Source organism: Hetaerina americana, unplaced genomic scaffold (genome assembly GCF_022747635.1).
Source record: "Hetaerina americana unplaced genomic scaffold, ioHetAmer1.1.p SCAF_42, whole genome shotgun sequence".
Classification (NCBI taxonomy): domain Eukaryota; kingdom Metazoa; phylum Arthropoda; class Insecta; order Odonata; family Calopterygidae; genus Hetaerina; species Hetaerina americana.
In genome coordinates, this window is record NW_027287008.1 from 576,351 (window position 1) to 600,537 (window position 24,187).

Below are 24,187 nucleotides of genomic sequence, written 5' to 3' on the forward strand. Positions count from 1 at the left end.
GAGTGAAGCAATATTCCTACCAAGGATTTATGACCTATTGATTAAGTCTATGAAGCATATAATATTATAATGATGGTGATTGTACCTATTTAAACTGGCAAGTGATGAGATAGAGACATCAGTCCCTTATCCATAGTTCACATAATACATTTGTCACTGAAATTCATGTAAATTAACCCCATATGTCAAACATAGATTGAAAATTATCTCAGTACAACATCAATATTAAAATTATCTTATCATTTCATAGCTTTCATTACAGAATGTTATAGTTTTTCTTGACATAGGTACAAAAGGAACTGGTGTATTTCATGGTTAGTGAAGCCTAATTGCTCAAATTTCATCCTTCATTAAAGGCTATTTCGCTGTATAGCGTTTGCAGAGTTATCTTTCGACTCAGTTGGTACCACTACAGATAATGTATACGTTTGTGTATCTGGAAATGTGCCATTTCCATTATCCACTTACACCCACATTTATTGTGTTTAGTGATGTAAAATCTTTTATTATTTATGTTGATGCCCAAACCTTCAGATCATGTACTTTAAATCTTGTTATAAATATTTTCCAAAGTAATTAAAATGTAATTAAAATACCCCGATGTTTTTATTGTGCCAATGTTACTTCCCCCACTAAGAGACTGCATTCATAGAGCGCAGTGGGCTGCGCTGCTTGCGTTTGGCGTTTCTATTTTGTTTCGTAGTACTGACCTTCCCACTCCGCAGAGAAAAGAGTTGTGGCAATGTCTGCCGTGTCGTCAACAAAATCAGTTAGGTAACTTAACGGCCTCTTATTCGACTTTACTACCGCAGTTTTGGCCTATAAAGTTTAATGAAGACATCAGTAAGTTTAGACTTAATTATTTCGTTAAATTTCCAAGTTATGACCTCCTAATGCTTTGTTTCGGTACACGTTCATTGGCGGAACCAAGAAAATTATTAGCGGGCTGTTATTATGGATAAAGATCTGTGTAGTTCATCAGATTTTGTTTGTATGTAGTCTTAAATGAAATAGGCAGCAGATGTGTAATAAAATGTGACTTTTTTGACGTAGATGTAAATGCATATTAATTATAAATATCACACGTCCTTTGCAGATTATGTGAGGAAGGATTGCAATGCGTAAAAAACAATTCTACATCTTTGTTCTGTTCTCCCTGTTCTCATGGGCCGTAGCGACTTATTTCATATTTCGTCATCGCCCTCTGGGAAACAAAGCAGATGATGTGAGTACTATTTTAGAAGGTTTGCTTAAGATTTTGTTACATTGGCAGCAATATGATCATTTTCTTACCTTATAGAGAGGCGGTACAAATGTCATGCAACATTTGTCTAAATTAGAACAGGAACTCAACCAGCAATTCTCCTCAAATGTACATTTTTTGGCCAAACTTCGTCAAATTATTAAACATCAAGGTATAGCAATAACTTTTATTTGAACAACTTGAAAGTACTCTCGCTCAGATTGAGATATTTTAATTTTTGTAACTTAATAACTGCGCTTATTGCAGAGCTGGAAATATTAGAACGAATGCAGAAGGAAGACCTGCCGGATAAACCAGACGTCAAAGATTCGTCAAAAGACAATATTTTTCCAGATGCAGAGGATAGCATAAAAGAGGATGAGGTAAGCATTCGTTAACTCGTATATTGTTATGGCGACAAGTTTTGTCATCCTCCTAATATGTTTTGGTTGAATTGCCCGTAAATTGGGCTGCCTAATGAACTGAGGAGGTTGTCGTTCGGTCGTGTTGATAATAATTATCCAAGAACACAACTTTTTTTGGTTAATATTTCATGAAAGGAAACGGGTGAAGAATTAAAGTAATGACAAAGTTACAACTAAGCAATATTTTTCGCGTTTTGAACTAATACGACCAACTTTGAGAGTACCGGGGCCGAATTGCTACACGGATGGTTGTTTGAATACACATGTATCATATTATATAAAAATATTTGGTTTTTGGCCCCAATAAAATATGTTTCAAACTTTAAATTATTCCATGTAAATCGATTAATAAATATCAGTGACCCAGAATTCAAAGCAACCGAAGTCTGCGGTAAAAATTAGTTATAAAGTTTGCAAGTATGCATGGAAAATTTCTATTATAGATTTTTGTCCATGGAGACTATTATTACCGGTATCATGATGATGTGCCAGCTGTCCATTGGTGACAGATATTTCTTGTCGACATTGACAATACATGAAAGCTTCAACTGGGTGTATGTAGCACTTTATTTCATGAAATTGTATTCGATGCAGAAGGAATAATGGAAAATTTTAGCATCACATGGGACCATTAGATGTGAATTCACAAGTTTTGGGAGTACACCATATGACCTATCAATCTCCAAGAATTGATATTTCTCTTTCTTCAGTCCATAAAATTTTATGAAGTGTCTGTGTCATGATTTTGAGTATTTCTATTTGAAAGGGGCTTCAGTGTAGTGGTAAGAGGCATACATGTAATAATCCTTCACAAACTACCTTCCCAAACTATCTTTAAAACTCTTCTGGAACCTGTATTCATCTCTTTCCTGATTATCCCCTTACATTTCTCCCCTCCATACTCAAATGCATAATCTTCTTTGGTGTTCATAACTTAATCATCTGCTCCGTATAACCTCATCAAGCCAGCCTTCTGGGCTTAATAAATCTAATTTTCCTTGCCTCTGAGAATCCTTTCATTTTTCTCGATAGTTCTGTTTTTTTTGTATTCACCATCCCTCACTTGGCCATGAACACTGTGACATTTTCAATTTAATATACATATAATAAGTATTATCATTAGCATCTATAGCTTTCACATTATTTGAGCCATAGGCAATGATATTATGGTGTGTGGCGTGTATATGTATTATAAAATATAGCTGAAATTCTGTAATATTTTAATGCGTATTGAAATTAAATTTAAAATACTTTGCCTTTCCACGTAAAAATGTGGAAAGGTGAAGTATTTTTAATTTAATTTCAATATGAAGAATTTCCACCAAGTGACGCCAGAAACTGTTTCATTTTAATGTGTACCTGAGATTGATCCTCCTATGAAGGGACTAGAAAAAGTCCTTCATATGAGGATCAAATTCAGGTGCTTTGTGAGTGGAGTGCATAACTCTATTTCTAGCCATTATCCTTGTATTCATCTCCAAGTTCTCACCATTTAGATCTGTACTAAGGTAACTGATCAAACACTTTTCACTTCCAAAGTTTTATGCTCAGTTGTTATATTTTAAGTCCATCCATCCATCCAGTTTGTATTCTGATGCTGGCATTGTCATATGTGTATCATTTTTACCTCAATTGAGCCCATAATTTGGCTCTTCTCATCTAATGCTTTGCACATTTCCTTGAGAGTGTCCATATCTCTTTCTGTCAATGCAATGCAATCAGTGTAAGTATAAGACTGACTAGGGGAGGACCATGGACTGCCAATTTCCTTGAAATTTGGTGTATATGTTCCCCTTAACTCTGGGGGTTAAGAAGTGTTTCAGGCATCATGAAATGCTGGCTGGTTTGGATTGGTGTTCTATATTTCAAGCTTGATATTATCTGCCTTCAGTAATGAGATGTGTATGACACTGTAATTGGTAATGGTTGGAATGAAACAGGCAAAATTTCTCTTCCATCCAGAAAAATAATACTTTTTTGTTCTATGCCATATGCTATCACATGAAACAAGTGTGCATCTATACTGTTGAGCAATCGCCATTGAAAGAAGACATTTCAGTGAATGAATAGAACTCGTAGCTTGCCCCTTTTAGTTTAATTATTTAATGCTAATTTTTGTATTTTCTCATTTATTAAGGTCCCTCACATACAACCTAATGATGTTGCAGATCCTGATGTTTTGGCCGGTGAAAGTTTAAAAGGAAAAGACTTGAACTCTATTGAGTTGGCAGATGTTCCTGTCATTGCTATTCTTGTGTTTGCTTGTAATCGTGTCACTGTGCGACGCTGCTTGGATGGCCTTATTCGTTATCGTCCATCTCCAGATAAGTTTCCCATTGTTGTTACCCAAGACTGTGATCATAAGGCTACGTCAGATGTTATCGATTCCTATGGTGACCAGCTTACTCACATTCGGGTAATTTGCTTTTTTCTATTCTTCTTAGTTTTTCAATGCATGTAAACTTCGTAGAAATGATTTGATAATCTAGCTCATTTTAGTACAGTAAAACCTCTCTCAGCAACCACCCCATCTAACGACTAGTCTTTTTCTGGGACTGACTATAATGCCCATTTGTTAAATGTAGATAATATCCTTATTTAAAGACCACCCCTTACCCTGACCAAACACTGTTGCATCAATGGGCTCTTCCCTCTATTCGGCAGCCAAAGATGGTGGTAAACTTTGGTATTTCTCACCATCTGGGAATCAGACCAGCCCAACTGCGGCCACCACTGTTTCACCTTCAAGGAAGGGAAAAATGCATACAATTGCAGGGGATAATGACCCCCTTCTAGATGGCAGGTGGCTCTTCATACAGAATGTGTGTGAGCTTAATCCTCTTTGCAGAGGTTGTGTGTCATTTGTTTCTCCCCAAAACATTTGTAAGGGAGAATGAATGATTTTTTGAGGAGTATGGACCATCGCAGTTATTTGGTATTATACTCATAAGATTTGGCTTTGAGTAACAGTGCAAGAATAATCCACTAGTTAAAAATTTCAGGATGGAAAATTGTTTGAGTTTGGAGGAAAAGGATAGACTTACTGAAGCCTGAAATAAAGGTGAATCAGAAAGAAAGTTAGCTGAATTATTCAAGCGTGGGAATACTCATAACGGGAGGTTTAAAAATTAGAAACGATATTTTGAATGTCTGGTATAATAGTAACACGAACCAGGAGTAAAAAGAAAGTGGCAAAGAAAGAACAAGGGAATCAACTTTCAGTTGTATGATTTCATTGACATTGAAGGGATACCATCAGATGATGTGGAAGATTAGGCTCAAGCTGCAGGGTTTGAGTGTAGGCAAATGGTGTCAGAGGAGGAAGACCAAATTTTGACTTCAATGGTGATAAAGAGGATATTGTGCTTCAGAGTGCTGCAGATAAAATGTTTGTACTGATCACTATTACATCGTTTATTGTAAGAGCAAGTATTGTACTCATTATTTTTCTCACTTGTTGGATGATGTTTTTCTTAAGGAACCATTACTGAAGATTTCAGTGATACCCTTGAATCAGACCAGAAACTAAGTTTGATTGCTCAAGAGGCTCTTTCAGTAATAGGGAGGTATAATAATTTGGTAAAAAGTGACAAATAATATGGCAAGGAAATGAGCAACCTTTTTACAGAAATGAAGTATGCTTTTGAAAAGGGAATGCCCGAACAATAACCCTTGTTTATTGCTGTAAAGTTATATTGACTAAAAATTAAAATCTAAAGAAAGATACACCATTTTATGTGACAATTTTGATGATTGTTTACAAAATTTCCAATTTTAGAATAAAAATCAACAAGGATCTTTGATTTTTTCAGCAGTTCAGACTACCTAATGCTTTCAGTCCATTTTGCTGTCTGTCCAAGTCCCCAAGATTGACCTTTCACACAGAACACAACAATTCTCTTATTTTTGTAAAATATCATTTCTAGGTTAACGATTTACTTAAGTATATTTTTGTTCTAACCAAATTTTTGTGTGCATCATGTATATTCGTGTATGTAACTATTTTTCAAATGTTTTTTTTTTTTTGCTTCCCATAGATAATATTTTGGTAGGTGTGAGCATTTTTAATTTTACTTTAAATTACTCTGCATCAAACATTTTCTCATCATGAATGAATAGCATTGGAAAACTGATTATGTCCAGCTATAATTAAATCATGAGTTTTATTAGTCCTACCATTGTTCAAAGTGTGTGCCTGCTCATTTGCTATCAAATTTCAAGAACAAATCTATCCAGGCACCTTTCCTCTTATCAAATGACCAAACCTCTTAATGGTCATTTTTCATCTGAGCACCGAGTGATTTCTTCGTACAGGTTTCACTGTATTTTCGGGAAAATATATTTAATAATACATAAAAGACTTCCTGATAAGAATGGTGGTAATTTTAGTTCCAAGTTCTATTTGTGCTTGCAATGACTGTATGAATGCGCATGAAAGTTATTTCTATGAAGCTCCATTTACTGATATTAAAGTACGAGACATTTTTTGTTAAATGCACCTAATGGGACTCTTAGGTGGTGGGAAAGGTGGGAGTTAGATAGAAGAGTTTGGTTTAGGAACATGGAATGACCACAGAGAGAATATGGCGGCATTTTACGGAACAATGGGTTTAATGTTAGCTTAAAAGTTACTGACCATACCAGTTGAAGGATGTACAAAAAATCTTAAAGATAAAGTGAGGTATCCGCAGGAACTACATTATGATCAGGCATAAAATAAGAAACAGGATCATCAATTTGCACATGAGGATGCAGGTTCATGTCATAGTTTGGTGACTGTAAAATTTAATTAAAAATTCAAAAGAAGTGAAGGGCACAAAATTAGTATGTGGATGCTTTATTTGGAATAAAAAAGAAGAAATCCCATGCATCAGTAATAATCTAAATGAGAGTATGGGGTAGACCTTAAAAATGGGTTGGCAGCAGCTGCTGAGGAAATAATAGCACAAAAATTATTCGGAAGGTCTGTAGAAGGAAATGGAAGAATGTTATGAGTTGTAAAAAGAATTGTTCCAAGAATTAAATAAAACTAAACCAATTGTGAGATGAGAAACCAACAGACTTAAGAAGTAATATGATAATATGAAGAGACTTTACATTAAATGTTATGTAAATTCCAGATTTAATTTGGAAGGATAAGATTTTTGTTTGGGGAATAACAGTTTTTCATTTAAGTTTATTGGTGGAAGAAATAGCCCAGCTTTCTTATTTTATAATTTTAGGAAAATCTATTTGTCTAGAAGGGATAGAATAGGAGCTTAACACCTTTGTTTTGGGATTAGGATAGGGTTGTGGACGAGACCACCATTAATTTCTTAAATTTGTATTTTTGAGGGTATGGTACATGTAGCATAGGAAAACTATAAGATTTTCAATGTTTATGAGCTTTTTAGAAAAAATATCGTTTTTTATTTTGTTGGAGAGAAAATGGTTTAATGAAAAGGGAAATGCATACATATGTGTTTGACATGGTGGAAGAAATTCAAAGGAGTATGGATGCCGGATTGTACTGCTTTCTGAAGAGTTCAAATTCAAATGCAGTGCTTCAATATGAACTTCATCAAGCATAATAACTGAAGATGTGTCACCTTTTGTGTATAACATTTATATTTCTTTCTTTCAACTCACTCCTGCCCTCCCCCCTTATTCTTCTCCTCATTTTTAACTTCATATTTTTCTACCACTTGTAGTTTTGAAATGACCATGGCTAACACCATATAAATCATATTTCTTCGCCATCTTCCAGAGATCTGTTAACAATTTATGGTTTATCCTCAATTCTTTATTCTGAGTGGCTGTTTGTTCTATTATAATTTTTAAATTTGACATTACATTGACCATTACTTTAATTTTAATTTTTTCATAGGCCCTGTTCAATGAATGTGTTAAACTAATTTGTTTGAAACAATGTATTTGTAATTTTCAGCAACCAGACCAAAGTGACATCCCAGTTCCTACAAAGGAGAAAAAATTCAAAGGCTATTTTAAAATTGCCAGACATTATGGATGGGCTCTGAATTATACATTCTTTGAGCTAGGTTATGATACTGTAATTATAGTTGAAGGTATGTATCAGTTATGTTATTCACTTTATTTTAGTTTCAGTGCAATTTCCATTGAGACATTTGTACCTTTTTTCTATGATATTAGATAAAATTAAATTCCCTGTACCTGAGCAGATCATTTTACCATATTTTAGTACTCTTTTACTTATGCTGATTTTCTAAAATCTTTTCAGTGTTAGTACTGGTTAATTAAGTTTAAAAAATCAATTTCTTGAACAGATGACTTGGAAGTCTCAACAGACTTCTTTGAATACTTTCTTGGCACATGGAAACTATTGGCTCTTGACCCAACATTGTGGTGTGTATCCGCATGGAATGACAATGGGAAGGAAGCATTGGTTGATTCACATTCTCCACATCTCCTTCATCGTACTGACTTCTTTCCTGGCCTTGGGTGGATGCTGCGGAAATCATTGTGGTCTGAACTTGCACCTAAATGGCCCAAGTCGTGAGTCAATGAATATTTTTTTGGTACTTTTCCAAACTAAGTGTTAGTTTAGTAATTACAAGACTACTCAGAAGACTATTAAAACAAATACTCAAGAGAGATGAATTATTCATTCCTTAAAAAAAAACATTTAAAATTCACAATGGAAATTGTAAGATTCAGTAATAATCATGAACACCTTGTGTGTGAACTACATACCATGAGTGAACATTGACAGAGCGACTTTGATATTGTTTTATTTGAAGTATCTGATTCTACACATTTATGAATGATGAAGTGTTTTATAGTATCAGGATTTATGTTAAGTAGTTTAATATTGACTCCATAATCTTTACTTCTAACTCAACTGTGTGAATAAGAAGGGAGTTAAACTTTTCAAATTTAAAACTTAACTCCCTCAAGTCTGAACAATGGCGGTAAACATTTTTTACTGCTCCTGATATTTCAACTATGCTAAATTCAAGACACTAAGTCACTAATTCTTGTCAGCCTTAAAAATAACACTAGAACTTTAAAAACCTCTGCTGCTGCTTAGTCTAGTGGCATGCAATATATAATAAAAGAAGTGCTAATTAACTACGGCTGTAAAATATTTCAAAATTAAAATAATGTATTTGATTATATATGCAATACAAATCAATGGCATGAGTGTGAGAATGTGGTTTGTCCTAAAAACACTGTAATTGTACATTGTGTTTTCTACTACTTACTAAATGTTAATTTCTTTAACTAGGTATTGGGATGATTGGGTAAGGCAGCCAGAACAGAGAAAGAATAGAGCCTGTATTCGCCCTGAAATTTCGAGAACTCGAACTTTTGGGAAAATAGGTGTAAGCAAGTATGTATCCTTACAAGCTCAATTGAAGTGTCTGAATATCGTGAGCAAATCTGAGATTAAATTTAAAACTAATGAATTGGCATTTCTGTTTCAGTGGTCTTTTCTATGAAAAGCATTTAAAGTATATTAAACTCAATGAAAAGTTTGTGCCTTTTACTAAACTAAATCTAACATACCTTATGAAGGTGAGTCATTCTTTTGCAGTTTTTTTCCTCAATGAATTTATAGTTTTTGTAAAAAATAGATAAATATCCCTAACATGTTTCTCTTTTGATTCAATGAGTTTTAAATCTTTCTTCAATTTAATGCAATGCTGCAGGATAACTACGATGTTCAATTTGTTAAGCAAGTTTATGAGAGTCCTGTAGTAACATTTCAGCAGTTGAAGTCTGCATCAGTGAGTGGAACTGGTCCTCTTCGGATACCTTACAACACAAAGGATGCTTACAAGCGCACAGCAAAAATGTTGGGTCTCATGGATGACTTTAAGGTAAGATACTATTTTGAGTTCATATGAGAAAAAATCTGCAATAAGCATTGCAGAGGCTTTGAGTATGTACATCATAATTTCCAGGGCTGTGTGCGGAGGATATCAATGATTGGGGTTTTAAGTAATTTTGAATTAATTTTTTGAATGTATACATTATTCACATTATGAATGAAACAGAATTATTAAATCATGATGAAATGCAGTTCCTGATGTAGTACTGCTAATATATGAATGACTTTTATAAAAATTTTGATTTTTTGGGGAATCAATTTTCTTTGAAGTAACTCTCTAATGTAAATTTTCACATCCTCAGTGTTTTTCTTGCTCTCTTTATTATTTTGGCTGTAATCTGCAATTTTTTGTACTCTAAATAATATATAGGCAGTAAAACAAAATAGAATTAGGGAAATATGAGGTTACTACTCTTTTCGTCATAAATATTTATATCTACCTATCTTATTACTATAGTGATTGGGTTTTTAAGTAATTTTGAATTAATTTTTTGAATTTATTGCATGGAACAATTTATTTTCTAAAATATGATTAAATATATCATGTAATACTTTTTGTCTTATTAGTGTATCTGGAATAACTAATAACTTGTGACTCATATTCAAAATTGAATCAATAAGGAATATTTAAATTAAAGTTTACAAAGTATTTATGGAAAATACATTGGACTCTAATTGACATGTTAAGGAGGGTACTGGAATTTTGAAGGTACTGACCAGTAGAATATACAAATTTGGGTTGGCCTTTTGTGGCAAGTTGCATCTGTATAGTGGGTAGCACAATGCTAGGGTAGATAAGTTATTAGTAGCTTATTACTTTTCATACTGTGGCTTGTTAGCGATAACGTGAGAAAACCATCAATTTCATCCATATAATGATTTTTATTGATGTTCTGCCAGTCAGGTAGGTGTCAGAAGGACACAGCCTATACAATGGTACGAATATATGCATATTTTAAAATACAACCTGACACCCAGCATTGCAATGAACCCTTCTTAAATTCTGCTTACAGTGAAACCTTGCTTAATGAGCACCTCGCATAGTGAGTTATTCTCATAACCAGCAAAAATGTTGATCCCTAAAATGGCTCACTAAGCAAGCAACTGTTCACATAACTAGTGACGAGGAGAAGGGAACTCCAGGAGCAATTGCTTACCTGCTACTTCAGTTTGCATTTAGTACTCATTCTGCAAGCATCTTAGTGTTACTAGTCGTCACACATTTTTCAAAACTTGTGTTCAGACTTTTTTTTGGGCCAAGTATTATATTTTGAGCTAAGTGTTGAAAAGGTCCCCAAAGAAAAATCATGGAAAATAATAGAGAATAAAAATACCGTAGAAATGAAAAGTAAAATCATTTAAAATTGAGAACAGGTATGAGTGTGGCTGATCTAGGGATAAGACTAAGGAAATAGATTCTTCAAAGAGTTGGCAAGAATATCTATTCAATGGTTTCATATTCTCAACAATGTAGACAGGTTTCTTCTCATATGGAAAAATGAGAAGCAATTTCAATGAGACACTATTAATGAGAATAGCATTTGTGAGAAGGGGTAAGTGATTTTTGTGGACCTTATTCAAAAGATGTCAGGAGTATTACTGGCTGAAGAAGTATTTATGTGTAGTTCGAGGAGAGCCAGCATTCACGGCATAGCGAAGTTTGGTGAAGCCGCAAGCTTCGACTCAAAGGCGGTGGACATTCATCTGTTACTTCAATAAGTTTGAGATTCTGAGGGTTACCTGCTGTAACAAATGTTTAATTGTGATGAGACAGGTCCCTTCTGGAAGAAGATGCTGGGGCAAAACTATATTTGTCCATGAAATTGTAGAAGAGAATTCATAGCTTGGCTTCAATGAAATGCAATCAATTCTCCTATTTTGTACTAATGCAAGCAGTGATTTGAAAATTAAGCCCCTGCTTGTATACCATTCAGAAACTCCATGAGCCTTCAAGGAGTGTGAAGTCCAAAATAGCAGGCTAAATGTAATGTGGATATTGAGAGAAACTATTGTGAGGCATCACCCTTATAAGGCAGTTGCTTTGCCAGAAATTTATTCAAGGATAATTCTGAGTTGCAAAATTTTTGAAGCATTGGAAAAAAAATGTCTCCAGACAGCTTTGTCGTAAAAAGAAATGAGGTTCGCAGCATAAATGATAAACTTATTATTTAGATTCTTTTTTTGGTTTTTTCAAAGAATTTGCATTACCGGTTGATTCATTCTGCAGTAGAAGAAAATATAAAATGATCCTAAGCAATGTGTACATAATTTTTTTTATAAACCTTGTACAGAGTTTATTATATTGACATGGAACATATTAGCATATTTTATATTAATTTATGTACAAAAAGTTGTTTCATTAAATGAGTTTTTCACTTTACGAGAAAGATGGGAGAACAAATTATGCTTGTCCTAAGAGGTTCCATTGCACTTCCGTCATCCCTTCATTCTGCCCAATCCATTTCTTACCTCTTTGTCTCTTTTTTAGTGTCCTCCCCTTTATCATTGTCTTCAACATACCATCGCCAATCAAAAGGCTCTGTATCCATCTTTCCTGTCCATTGTATTTCTCGTAAAAGTCTCCTCTTCCTCATCAGTGTAGCACCTTCTTGTGTGCTTTACTTTCTGTCCATTTCACTTTTTCTAGCCTTGTCCACACCCTCGTTACAAAACCTTATTGTCTTTCCTTAAACAAAGCCTATTGTATTTCTTCATTGACCATGCTTCTGTGCTATACAAAACCACTCTCCATATTAATGTTTAAACGAGCCTTTTCTTAATGTCCTTACCCAATGTCTCTACCATCAACTCCCGCCTCCTTGTGAAACCTTCTTTGCCTTATGCATTTCTTCCTCTTATGTCCCTACTACTTTGACCATTTTGGTCCAAAACACATCTGAGATAGGTAAACTGTTCCACCTGGTCATGTTAATATATTAAATTAAGCATAATCTTTCTCGAAAACAAATTGAACTTTATTTTGTTTACTTTTACTCTTATCCCATTTCTACGGCACTCAGCAATCCTTTGCCTGACTGGCAGTCTAAACCTTGGTATCCCAAATCTGATTTAATGAATTGTGCACAGGCTTTCATTCATATCTCTAGTTTTTCCCATACCTCTTTAACCATTTCCTCCACATGCATGTTGAAAAGCACTGGAGGTAATGGGCATTCCTCTCTTACTTATCCTATCATCGTCTATCCTGACTCCCTCCACCACTTGCACCTGAGCAGTCTGAGAAATGTATAGGTTTGGACCTATTTACATCTACCTATCCTCATCTATATCATATTCATTTTCTATTTCTAAGCTTAATGGTCTAATGTCATTACCATATAGTTCCTGTGTATATTTCTTTCCATCTCTCTTAAACCTTCACAGGTTCAATTAATAATTTTTCTGACTTATCTTTGATAGTTTGAATGTATACAATATTTGCTTCTTATTTCCTGTCAGTTCTTTTGCCTTCTTATAAGTGCACCCATTTCACTCTTCCTTTGTAAACATTCCATATCCTTGCAGTACATCTTCTACCATGCTTATTTTGCTCTTTTAATTTTCTACCTCAATTTATTTTGCAGTTCTTACCACTTTCTTTACCCTGTGTGTTTACAATCTTCCATCTCTTTCTCCTATTTGTATTTCTAATAATGTAATCTGTAAACCATTGTTTTCTTGTTCTTTTTCCAATTACTTTCCTATCGTGTTTTTTGGCTTTAGAAGTCCCTTTTGTGCTATCAGTTTACTCAAGATATATGCAATGAAACCTCAAAAGAAAATACACTCAGTGGATTATTTTTCTTGAACCACTTCCAAATGGTTATACAACCGAAACTTAGCATTGAATACGAGGGTTGTTATTTATATTTTGAGCTAACTTTCTCCATAACATTTTGTCGTTTGATCATAACTTGAGTTGTTTACAGTGACTCAAAAATTTTGTCTCGGCAAAAAAACTCAGGACTGCATCAATCAACTTACATCCACTTTTGACGACAGAGCCTCATGTTTGCCACTGTGAAATGCTGATATAACGAATCCATTATGGCCACTGTTCGCTCAGCGACGAAAGTTGTGAAGGTCGTTCAAAATCACTTGTTTTGCTAGAAAAAATTGATACTGTGAAAGAACTAGTGAACGAAGATTGTCATGTGACTTATCGTGAGATATAAGTATCCTTGGGGATTAGTATGACGAGCATCAATAAGATATTGCATGAACATTTAGCTTGGAAAAAAATTTGTTCGTGTTGGATCCCGCATAATTTGGCAAAAGCTCCAAAAGATGCTCGTGTCAATAGCTGCAAAGACATGCCCAATAGATATAATCACAGTGTATCAAAAGCTGTGTATACCATCTACACAGGTGACGGATCTTGGATTTATGCATATGAGCCCGAAAAAAACAGCAATCCACTGTATGGGTCTTCCAAGACAAGCCAAATCCAACCAAAGTGATTCCTGCACGAAGCACATTGAAGCAAATTATTGTCTTTACTTCAGAATAACTGGACATGTGGCAACCGCACTGTTAGAGCAACGTAGGACCTTAAATTCTCAATGGTACACGAGCATTTGTTTGCCAGAAGTGCTTGGTGAAATACAGACAAAGAAGTGGCAACGAATGATCATTCTTCATAATGGCAATGCAAGCTCTCGCAGATCGGCTGAATAAACTCCTTACCTATTTCACTGGCCAAAACATTGAAGTGTTAGGTAATCCTTCGTACAGCCCTTATTTAGCAACAAATGTCTTCTTTTTAATCCCGTCTATCAAGAAACAATTGCGTGGCCAATGTTTTTCGGCACCTGAAGAAGAAGTTGATGCATTCAAAAATCATATTTTGGAGGTACCTCAATCAGATTGGAAAAAGTGATGTGGAAATTGGTTCAAGGTCATGCAAAAGGGTATTGATTATCTTGGAGAATACTTTGAAAAACATTGAAGTCATTTTCAACAATGAATGACTGTCTTTTCATTATTAGGCTGGAAATATAAATAGCAACCCTTGTAAGTAAGAAACTAAGCATCAACCGTAAATCCTAAAATCAAGAAATACAGGAGGAAAAATTAAATCAAAAGTTCTTAAGGCTTTCCTTATGCATTAAATTTTCTGTATATACACACACACACCTACATAGTATATTAGCTGATTTCAGCTTTTTGATCCAAAATGTCCTGTTAAATCATGTATGTCTTACTTGGTATATACTTTCATTGGTAATGTAAGGAGTACCAGTTACAGTAAAACTGTTCAAGCTCCACTGCTATCTAAAAATTAGGTTAAAAATGTGGATAAACCATAATTAAAATAAGCTGCTATGTATTGGATGTCCTCATTTAATTTACATTATGAAATACATTGTCAATTGTTTTTGTCTGATTAATGATTTGGGAATCATTTATCTGCTCAATGCAGTCAAGGAAAGTTATTCTCCCTCTTTTGGGTCAAATGGGAGAAAAAATTTTATTTCAGTTAATAAAAATACTTCCCATAATCTTCTTAATTGCCATGAATCAGATTCTCTGTGCAGATCGTACTTGGACACCACGAATGTACACATTTCACTGCCATATCTCTGTAGTATTCTTTTCCCTAATAGTGTTAGAAATTATAATTTGATAGTTTTGATTAATATAATTGTATGCTAATAACTGCATGTGCTCTTTCAGAGTGGGGTACCTAGAACTGGATACAGAGGCGTGGTCAGTTTTAGCTATAAGGGCCGGAGAGTTCACCTGGCACCTAGTGCCAATTGGAAAGGATATGATCCAACTTGGAGCTAGCACCTATTCAAAATCATCTCTCTCATTGAAAATTCATGGTCCTGCACTCTAACCCTAAAAGTTTTAGCACCAAAAACTTCCTACATCCTGCATCTACTGCTCAGAAAAGCCTTAGTTTGAATAAGGTGAATGTCTTAGGCCTGAGCTTTGCCCTTCATATATTATTCATGAAGACTATCATCTTTGATTTACAGAGGATATTCTATTTATTATATACTAGGCTCTAATGTTGTGACTTGCTCATTACAGAGAATGATTGGCATCATAAGCAAACTAATTGGCTGATTTATATTCCATATAATTCAGAATTGCTGCATTAATTGTTTTAAAATTTTCTTTCTTTTGTTCTTTGAATTGAAGTCATAAACCAAACATTGATGCAGTCAATTCACATAATAATTGGAGTATGAGGATGATATTATTAATGTATAATTATTTTTTTCACTTTAACATAAAATTACTAGGTGTTGATTTCAGATTTGAAATCACCGGTGTTTGAAAACCTGATCACTCATTGTGGAAATGGTTTTTGTTGTTACTAGTCAGGGGAAATTCAGTTTTCCTCGTATTTGCAAGTTATTTATTTTAATAAGTTCCTTGTTAATAGTATAAAGGGATAGTTTTGAAGATTTTGAATCTTTTCAAATCAGATTGAAGTTTCACAATTCTGGTTTTCTCTGTTAACCGCAGTAAATGTAAATTATTTTCATCACACTATTCAGTGGTACATAATCAGTTAAGCTAATAGGCATTTACTACTATCAGCAAAGAAAATATTTTCTCTCTCTCTCTCTGTCTGTTAGTGTTTTTAGTTTATTGATCAAAGAAAAGTACTCATTGTAATTAGGATCCAAGATGCGCTCTATCTACAATGAAGATTTATTTGGTTTCTTTTGTTCAATATAATTGACAAATGAATATATTAGGTAGAGTCTGGTAGAAAAGGGAAATGAAACTTTTATGTTATCATAATTCCTTGGTGGTTCTCTATTAGGGGATGTGAATGGTGCATTTTGATATTGTATTGCCAGTTGTTAAATTTCCGTAAAACTCTACAAATGGCCACAAAATATGAAATGGACTTTCGTGTATAAAATGGTGTTGAAAAGGTTGCATACAAAGGGTATAGAATAATCTATGCTTAAATTGCATTTTTGCTTTGTTATGTTATGCATACATGGTCTTCTCAGTTTAATCTAAATAGGTGAATGCATGATGCTTTGCGTAATATGGAAAGCATTATTTCACCTTTTCGGAGGGTATAATGTGGGGTAGATTTTTATGAACTATATTTAAAGTATATGAGCAGTTTTTGGTGTGTACATAATACTGTCACAAAGGGTCCTGATTCCCAGTGCACCTCCTCTTCAATAAAAAAAGGAAAAAAACTATCTAGCATTATGAAACTCATGTGTGGAGATACTGCGAGTGTTTATACAATGCAGTTGATTATTTAGTGCTGTTTTGGATGCAGTGGTTCCTCTTTTGCTGTATATGCTAATTGTCTAGGGAACGACAAAGTAACAATTCTTCAGAAAAATGTTTCTGGATGTTTGTCTTCTCTGGGAAAGCAACAACCCTTGCAGACTGACTGCTGACATCCATCAATTCTCTTCTAGCACTGGATATTGTTATTTATTTTAATGTTATGTCATAGAATGAATGAAGAAAATGTTCATTTTATGCCACTAAATAGTCTATTTGTGATTTAAATTGCCAAATGGATATTCTACATCTTGAAAGTAATTTTTTCCTATTATATCTCAGCCACAAGGCTGTTGGTAAATATTTCTTGATTAAGAGGAAAGTTTCCTCAGCCACAAATACAATTCCATTTCCATATGAATGGGAATTCAGTGAGCATTTTTCTATACATTTAAAACTATTATATTGTGTACACAGCATTCATTAGTCAATAATGGCATGAATTTTATTATTATGTTTCATTTTTGGAAAAATTTTGTGCATCATTGGTATATTTTGTTTGATAGGATACAGCCTTAATATATTCATGCTAATTTTTCAATGAAAGTTTGGGTTCATGTCCCAGAAATTACCTACCAAATGGCAACTTGATATCATTGTACAATTTCATTTCTAAAAATGATGCTAGTTTTTTGTCTGTAAATACATTTTTATCAAAAGGGTTGGTAAGGGCTTGGTATGACCATTGAAAGAAACTTTGTTCCAATTTTGGGCCAATTATTTTAATCAAAGTTGCTAATAATGAGTGTAAAATACTATGATTATTTGGAAAATACTTCAGTTGATTCTCCTAAGCATGAACTTTTACAGCATTTGTGTTTGACTGGTTCAATTACTGTTGTGTGCGGGAAAATAATGGCTTGTGTTGATTGATTTTGTAAACATCAGGGAATTCATGAATTGGCCAATGTTAAAACAAGCTCATGAGTGTTTGCTTAATTTTATATCCAAAAAATGTACCTGGTGTATAATCTAATTAGTCGAAATTTAATATTAATCTTACTAATTAACCATGGAGAAGTATGCATTTGAATTGCATGTATAGTCTCAGAATCACACTGACAACATTATTGACGTCCATGGACTTTGAAGCATGGTTCAAACATATTGTATTTTAGGGGAGAGAATATTGTTAGTTTTTCTCATAAATCATTATGCATAAGATTAAGGGGATCTTTCAACCATTTTCCTAATGTTGAGAAGGCTTGCTTGAACTTAAGATTTATTAGTCCATTTCTGTACTAAAGTTTGCATAATAGATTTTAGGTATGCCAAAGGAATGCTTAAGTAATTTCAAATTTTACAGGTTTCCATGGCGTGTTCCCAAAAGTATGCTGATCATTCCCCTTCTATTACTAAGTATGCTCTATCTTAATTTTATGGTATATTCAGTAGTGATGAAGTTGTATTTACTGAAGGAGTCCATACTCTTGTTAAGAGAAGTGAGAACCAAATAGGTGCTAGATTGCCAAAACAAATTTTAATTAAATTAAAATGTAATAGGGGAATTTGTGCTTTTTCCCTATGAGCCACTTGTGATATGTACTATAGTAATGTAGGATGGGATGTGCTATGTGCCGATTGATTGAAGGACCCCAAATTATTTTTAGATTCATGGTTATCCCATTAAAAGCTCTCCCATACCCATACCGTTTTCACTCTGAAATTGTTTAAGCTAACTTGCTGGTAATATGTGTATAGTAAGATCAGGCCCCATGTGTTGTAGACATTGTTGGAGGCTATGAGAGAGTCTTTGTAATTCTAGATGGTTGTGGTGCAGTAAGACTAAAAGAATTTTTTTTAAACGATAGCTGACATTTTGTTTATTCAATAATCCTGTGTTTGAATTTCCATTAAAGAAATATAAACTGTAAAGTGGAGCTTGTCTTTTTAGCTCCAATTTCAGGTGTATTGAAGTGTTTCCACAATTTTCTGCTGTTTTCATTTCTGGTATGCTGTAACATAAGGATAATATAATGCCAATTTTAATGGCATTAAAGTGTTTAAATGCTTCTTTCTGTTTCTTTGATAAATCTGAAATTTTTATTGTTTGGTAATATATTGCTGAATTTGTATATATGCAAATTAAGTATACTTAGGTTGGAGTTAGACTTAAATCAAAAACTGGAAAATATCTTGATGCAGTTAGTTGTGAATTTAAAGTTGCTTAATGTGAGTTATTTTTCTTTTATTTATAACTTCAAGTTCACTTCTGTGAAATTTGTTATAAAAGTTTTATTACTTTTGTTGGTAGGTTAGGGTGTAATTCAATTTTCAGTGAGGTGTCAATAGCAGATGCAATATAATTTCCTGTTCTCTGTATTTTTCGGAATATTTTTACTCAAGCTGTGACATCTCACCTAAAATTTCTCTCTCTTCTTTGATGATGATACCTCGTCAGTTTATTGAAAATTTGGGAAAAGCATTTATCTTAGCTGAGAGGGAATGAATGCAGTAATGTGTGAAAATTTTCTGTGAAATAGTCATTTAACTTGAGCAGAATTTGAAACCCAAAAAAAAAGGTTCGTCAGTCTTTTGAAAGGTTGTTCCTGACCTGTGACTGACTAGCGCAAACACTGGCAGATCGAAGATACCTATGGATTCAAATAGATAATGGCCCATTCTTATGATTTTTTTCTGATGCATTTTTACACAAAAGAGTGAAAGACCATTTGCAGAATTGTTTTCATTGTTGTGCCAAAATTGTTTGCCAGAGAATTTTCAAAAATGTTCTCTTATATCAGAAAAAAGTTTCACTGGATGAATAATTCTGCTACTGCTATTATGCAACTGTAGGTGGTCAAGCAGTGAAAGTAGCTCACATACTATTGTACATTATTTATGGAGTGAATTATTTCACTTTTTATCTCAAAAAGACAATCCTACACTCAGCTACAAAGATTAAATAACTATCATTTTGAAAATCTTTGTTTTGCAGAAGTGCGCATTGATTGTGGGTATGTTTTTGCATTCTTTAATTAATGCATTTTTATTTTCATACTTATTTATACCTGCCCTATTCTTTTAATATTTGAATTGGTATGCTTCTGTGAAGTATGTTTTCTTGAGTGCCAGATTAATACTCGAAAACTGTTGGTTTGTGAAAGTCATGTCAGCAGTTAAATTGTAAATATATTAAATTTGGCAAAAACTTTATTATGATGAAATTCAAAGTGTTAATGTAGTCTCAAAGAAAATATTATGATTTGATTTAACATTAACTCAAAATTTGCTTCTGGACAGCTATTTGGAACTTTTTGGAATTGATCATCTCTTGCATTATCTTTAGCTGTTGTTGTTTTTCATAAAATTTAATCTTCAAAGTACAACATCATGAACTGTGCTTGAACCTTTGGAAGGGATAATTGTTAATCGGGAATTAATGATTGATTCATATTATTGTCACTGCCATTTGTCCTTATATTTCTCGTTTCAAATATTTCAAAAGCCACTAGATTCATGAAGAGGTTTCTATCTCAAGCTACAGCATAATGTTGCATTGCCACATGGATCGCTGTAGTAAGGTGAATTTTGAAGATTTATGACCACACATTCCCTCCAGTATTCCACTATGCTTCTCTATTATTTGTTTTAGGAATGTGATTTTATACAATGATGAGTGCATGAGTGCCCTAAGGTTAAACAGTCCTTCTGTTATGGATATGATTACTATGTGTAAGAGCTCAAGTACTATAAAAAAATGTATGGTGTGGTTGTAAGGGTGAAGTTGTACAGAATGTGATTTTTCTGGAACTCCTAAGCATGAAACTTGTAAAAACACTTGTTGAGTATGCAGTCTGAATCAGTGTCATGTAAATAAATAAATTATCTGGAAATTGGCCATATTTTATCATGATACTGTCCCAATTTGCTTTTTTGAATCATTGATGATGACGTCATTCTGTAGCTGTGCATTTTAGCATATTGTATGTAATTAGACACTATCTCTATTTGTCCAATGAAAACGTCAGTTCACCATGTACAAGTGTACTTTTTCGCCGTGCATGCATTCATGTTTGGTATGGTATTATTGGAATCATTCATTTAATGCACATTGTTAAGCATTATTCCTGCCAGGAACTGATGTGACACCAGACACTCAATATAAACGCAGCCATTGGTACAGTGAGATAAGGTAGACCTAGATCAAGGCTTGAATTTCTGTTACAGTGCTTGATAAGAATTTATCCCTGTGCATTTTTCTGTCATTTTGACAATCTGGTACTGTGTATCCATGGGATCTCAGTCAGGCTTGGCATCAGATTGCCGAATCAAACTGCATGGCATTTGTCCACAATAGACCTATGCAAATTTTAGCAGATATACACGTATTACCCGTCTTGATACCCCAGCCAACGGAACATTATTTTAGGCATGTACATTTATTTCAACCCTGTATTAACATGACTAAAATCAATCTCATGGAGGCAAAGCGTTTAAGTGATAATTAATTGCCATTAGCAGCATCTTTGATGTTTCTCTTTGTACGTTTGACTAAGAATATGATTCATTTTGCAATCAAGAACAAATTTCAGATAACCTTTTTAATAACTTAGTAGTTTAGTTATGTTAAAGATTTCATTCTTAGAAATAGATTGCTAAAAACTCTAAAAATGTTTGTAGTGGTTTAAGCCACATGGTAAATAATTTCTCTTGGGAGGTAGCATTACAAGTCTAACAGCACCCAACATATTCTTTGCTCATATCCTATGTAAAATATTTGTTCCCTGTTTTGATTAGACAAAGGCTTGAATTTACCGTAAATCAGGAAGTTCCAGTTACTTTTAATGGCATCCACCAAATTCCAAAAGTTCTATTGGACTCTTGCAGAGTTTTTGTTCCTGGAAGGGCACAAATGGATTTCCAAATAACAAGAGTGTAAAGGTTTCTGGGATACCTTCATGACAGCCTGACTACGGGATACCAGTAGTGACAGTCAAGTCATGCTGGCTGTCACTGCTGGTGTTACACAAGAGCTATCAACTCGCATGTAATTAATCGCCTTGCATTTATATCTGCTTCGTAACATTTTGTCTATGATATATGTTGTTTTTATGCTATACTAGTCCTCCCATGGACTACAACCTTGACCTAGTGGAAGGGATTGTGTATTCTGATGACCCCTAGAGCTGTGCTGGTAGGAGAGATTATAATTGCTCCCGATAGGGTCACCCATGCCAGCCAGATGCAAGATAGTCCACGCAGCATCTGCTCCTCAGTGAGGTGGCTGCAAAGGCATAAGACCCCAGTGGAGTGGCCATTGAGTAATGGTGTCACGCTAAAAACGCTATTGAGGAAGGCAATGGGAAAGCACATCAATTATCATTCCCAAGATTTAAGTGATGGATACTACTGAGAATATGAGTCCTGGCAACTATGGGTTGGTTTGTATGCCACAAAAGGCCCAGGTATACATGGAAAATGCCAGATGACTCAGAAAGGTATCAGTTTGATTATATTATGGTTAGGCACAGATTAAGGAACAGCGTGATCAATTCACAGTTTCCCAGGAGGGGATGCAGGCTCTGATCACAATTTAATGGTTATGAAGTATAGTGTCTCATACAAAAAGATAAGATGGAGGAGTCTGGTTAGGAAATGGAATGTAGAAACATTAACAGGAGTGACGAGGAAGGACCACCAGCTGGCTGTAGAGAAAATCATGAATGAGGAATAGGAGCTGGGTAATATTGAGGAAAAATATATAAGAATATATCAAAAGCCACATAAGAAACTTATGTAACTGTTGTTTGGAAAAGGACAAGGAAAGCATGGATAGCTAGATAGATTGTGGTCTTTGTTTGGGCAAAATGGATCACAGATGAGATGATAAGAAAGATAGATAAGAGGAAAAAATGGAAGAATATAAATACAAAGTTAGGCAGAAGGAAGGTCAAAGAGTTTAATAAAAAATTGAGATGGTTAACAAATAGAGCAAAAGAAGTAAGGTGGAAGATGCAATGCCAGGCTATGGAAAGTTTGCAGAGGAAGGGTGAAATTGAGCTACACTTGAACATTAAAACACTGGAAGTAAGAAGGGAAAATATGCAGTAACAGTTAGAGATAAATTAGGTAAAATAATAGTTGAAGCAAAAAAGATCCACGAGAGATGGTAGGATTATATAGAACTGTATGGCAAAGAACTTAGGCCAGCAAGAGTAGACATAGAACGAGAATATGATGTAGATAGCTTAGGTCAGGGCATTCTCCACGTTGAGATGAATAGGGCATTAAGGGAAATGAAATCAAATATGGCTGTGGGGGTCGTCAACATTCCTGTGAAAATACTTAAAGGTTTAGGAAAATGTCGGAGCGAGTGTCTTTATGGACTAATTCATAGCATTTTTGAGAAAGGAATCTGGCCAGGAGACGGATATCAGTATTAGTTCCTATTCCAAAAAAGGTAAAGGCTAAGTCATGTGGCGACTACGGAAAAATAAGTTTGATATCTCACGCAATTAAAGTGGTACTCAGGATTATGAACAAAAGGATGGCGGGCAAGGCAAATGATTACTTATAGGATGATCAGCTTGGGTTCAGGAAGGAGTGAGGTGCTTGCGATGCCATTGCAGTAATGAGATCACTAATTGAGAGGAATAATACAACCAGGACATATTTGCATTTTGTAGATTTCGAAAAGGCTTTTGTTAAGAGTGAATGGGGAAAACTATGGAGTATATTGCAGAAATAGGAATAGATTGGAGGGATAGTCTCAGACTGCTCAGGTGCGGGTGGGGAACGGAGAGTCAGGATGGGCAGTGATGGGAAGAGTTGTCCATTATCACTGGTGCTGTTCAACGTTTATGTTGAGGGAATGATGAAAGAGGTATGGGAAGAACTGGAGATAGGAATGAGTCAGTGGGGAATTTGTTAAGTCATTTAAGATAGCGGATGACCAAGCTCTAGTTTTTCAGTCACCTAAGACATTGCTAAGTGAATTGGAAATTCAGTACAATAGATATGGGATGAGAATAAATGTACATAAATTAAACAAAGATTATGCAGTTTTCCGGAAAGAGAATTGCAATGAAAATTTTTGCTATTCTTCCCCACACCCACATCTCTAAAGTATTATCTATTATGCACATGCGTATCCCCTTTCCTCAAAGACCAATTTTCTGAACCTCGCCATATATTTAAGTTTTCACTTTGGATTCTCTTTACACCTTTACTTAAAGTGTAGTTCAGAGCTATTTCTCCCAACTCTTTAGTCTTCTCTTAATGTTGTACCACTTCTCCCCCTCAACTAAAATAATTTCCAAGTAAGCAAACCATATTATCTGTTCTAGTTAAAAAAAGCAAACTCTGCCCAGCATACAAACATACCCCTCAACATAAGAATTAAAATGGCTCAGCTTATTGTTATCCCTCTTACTTCATCCCAGTTACCAA

General features: G+C 34.4%; 1 protein-coding gene across 5 annotated transcripts; it reads left to right on the forward strand.

Moving 5' to 3' along the window:
• The first annotated feature begins 727 nt into the window (after window positions 1–727).
• Mgat1 (alpha-1,3-mannosyl-glycoprotein 2-beta-N-acetylglucosaminyltransferase) lies at window positions 728–20,634 on the forward strand. Of its 5 annotated transcripts, XR_011701799.1 has the most exons (12): window positions 734–843; window positions 1,097–1,225; window positions 1,301–1,415; window positions 1,511–1,626; window positions 3,806–4,084; window positions 7,595–7,733; window positions 7,953–8,181; window positions 8,915–9,019; window positions 9,114–9,204; window positions 9,339–9,509; window positions 15,197–15,435; window positions 18,102–20,634. XR_011701799.1 is itself a non-coding variant. In XM_071591141.1 (11 exons), the coding sequence occupies exons 2-11, from the start codon at window positions 1,118–1,120 to the stop codon at window positions 15,308–15,310; spliced, it is 1,467 nt and encodes a 488-aa protein (XP_071447242.1). In that variant the 5' UTR covers window positions 728–774; window positions 1,097–1,117; the 3' UTR covers window positions 15,311–20,634. The 5 variants fall into 5 exon arrangements, 4 of the variants coding, with proteins under 4 accessions (XP_071447242.1, XP_071447241.1, XP_071447244.1 ...); XM_071591141.1 differs by having other exon boundaries at window positions 728–774; window positions 15,197–20,634; XM_071591140.1 differs by having other exon boundaries at window positions 15,197–20,634.
• The last annotated feature ends 3,553 nt before the right edge of the window (window positions 20,635–24,187 follow it).

Excerpts from the sequence above, each read along its gene's own strand:
- Mgat1 (XM_071591141.1), top strand. The coding sequence starts at position 1,118 with ATGCGTAAAAAACAATTCTACATCTTTGTTCTGTTCTCCCTGTTCTCA. Across the intron at positions 1,226-1,300 it reads TGGGAAACAAAGCAGATGAT|AGAGGCGGTACAAATGTCAT; the intron begins GTGAGTACTATT and ends CTTACCTTATAG. Across the intron at positions 7,734-7,952 it reads TACTGTAATTATAGTTGAAG|ATGACTTGGAAGTCTCAACA; the intron begins GTATGTATCAGT and ends TTTCTTGAACAG.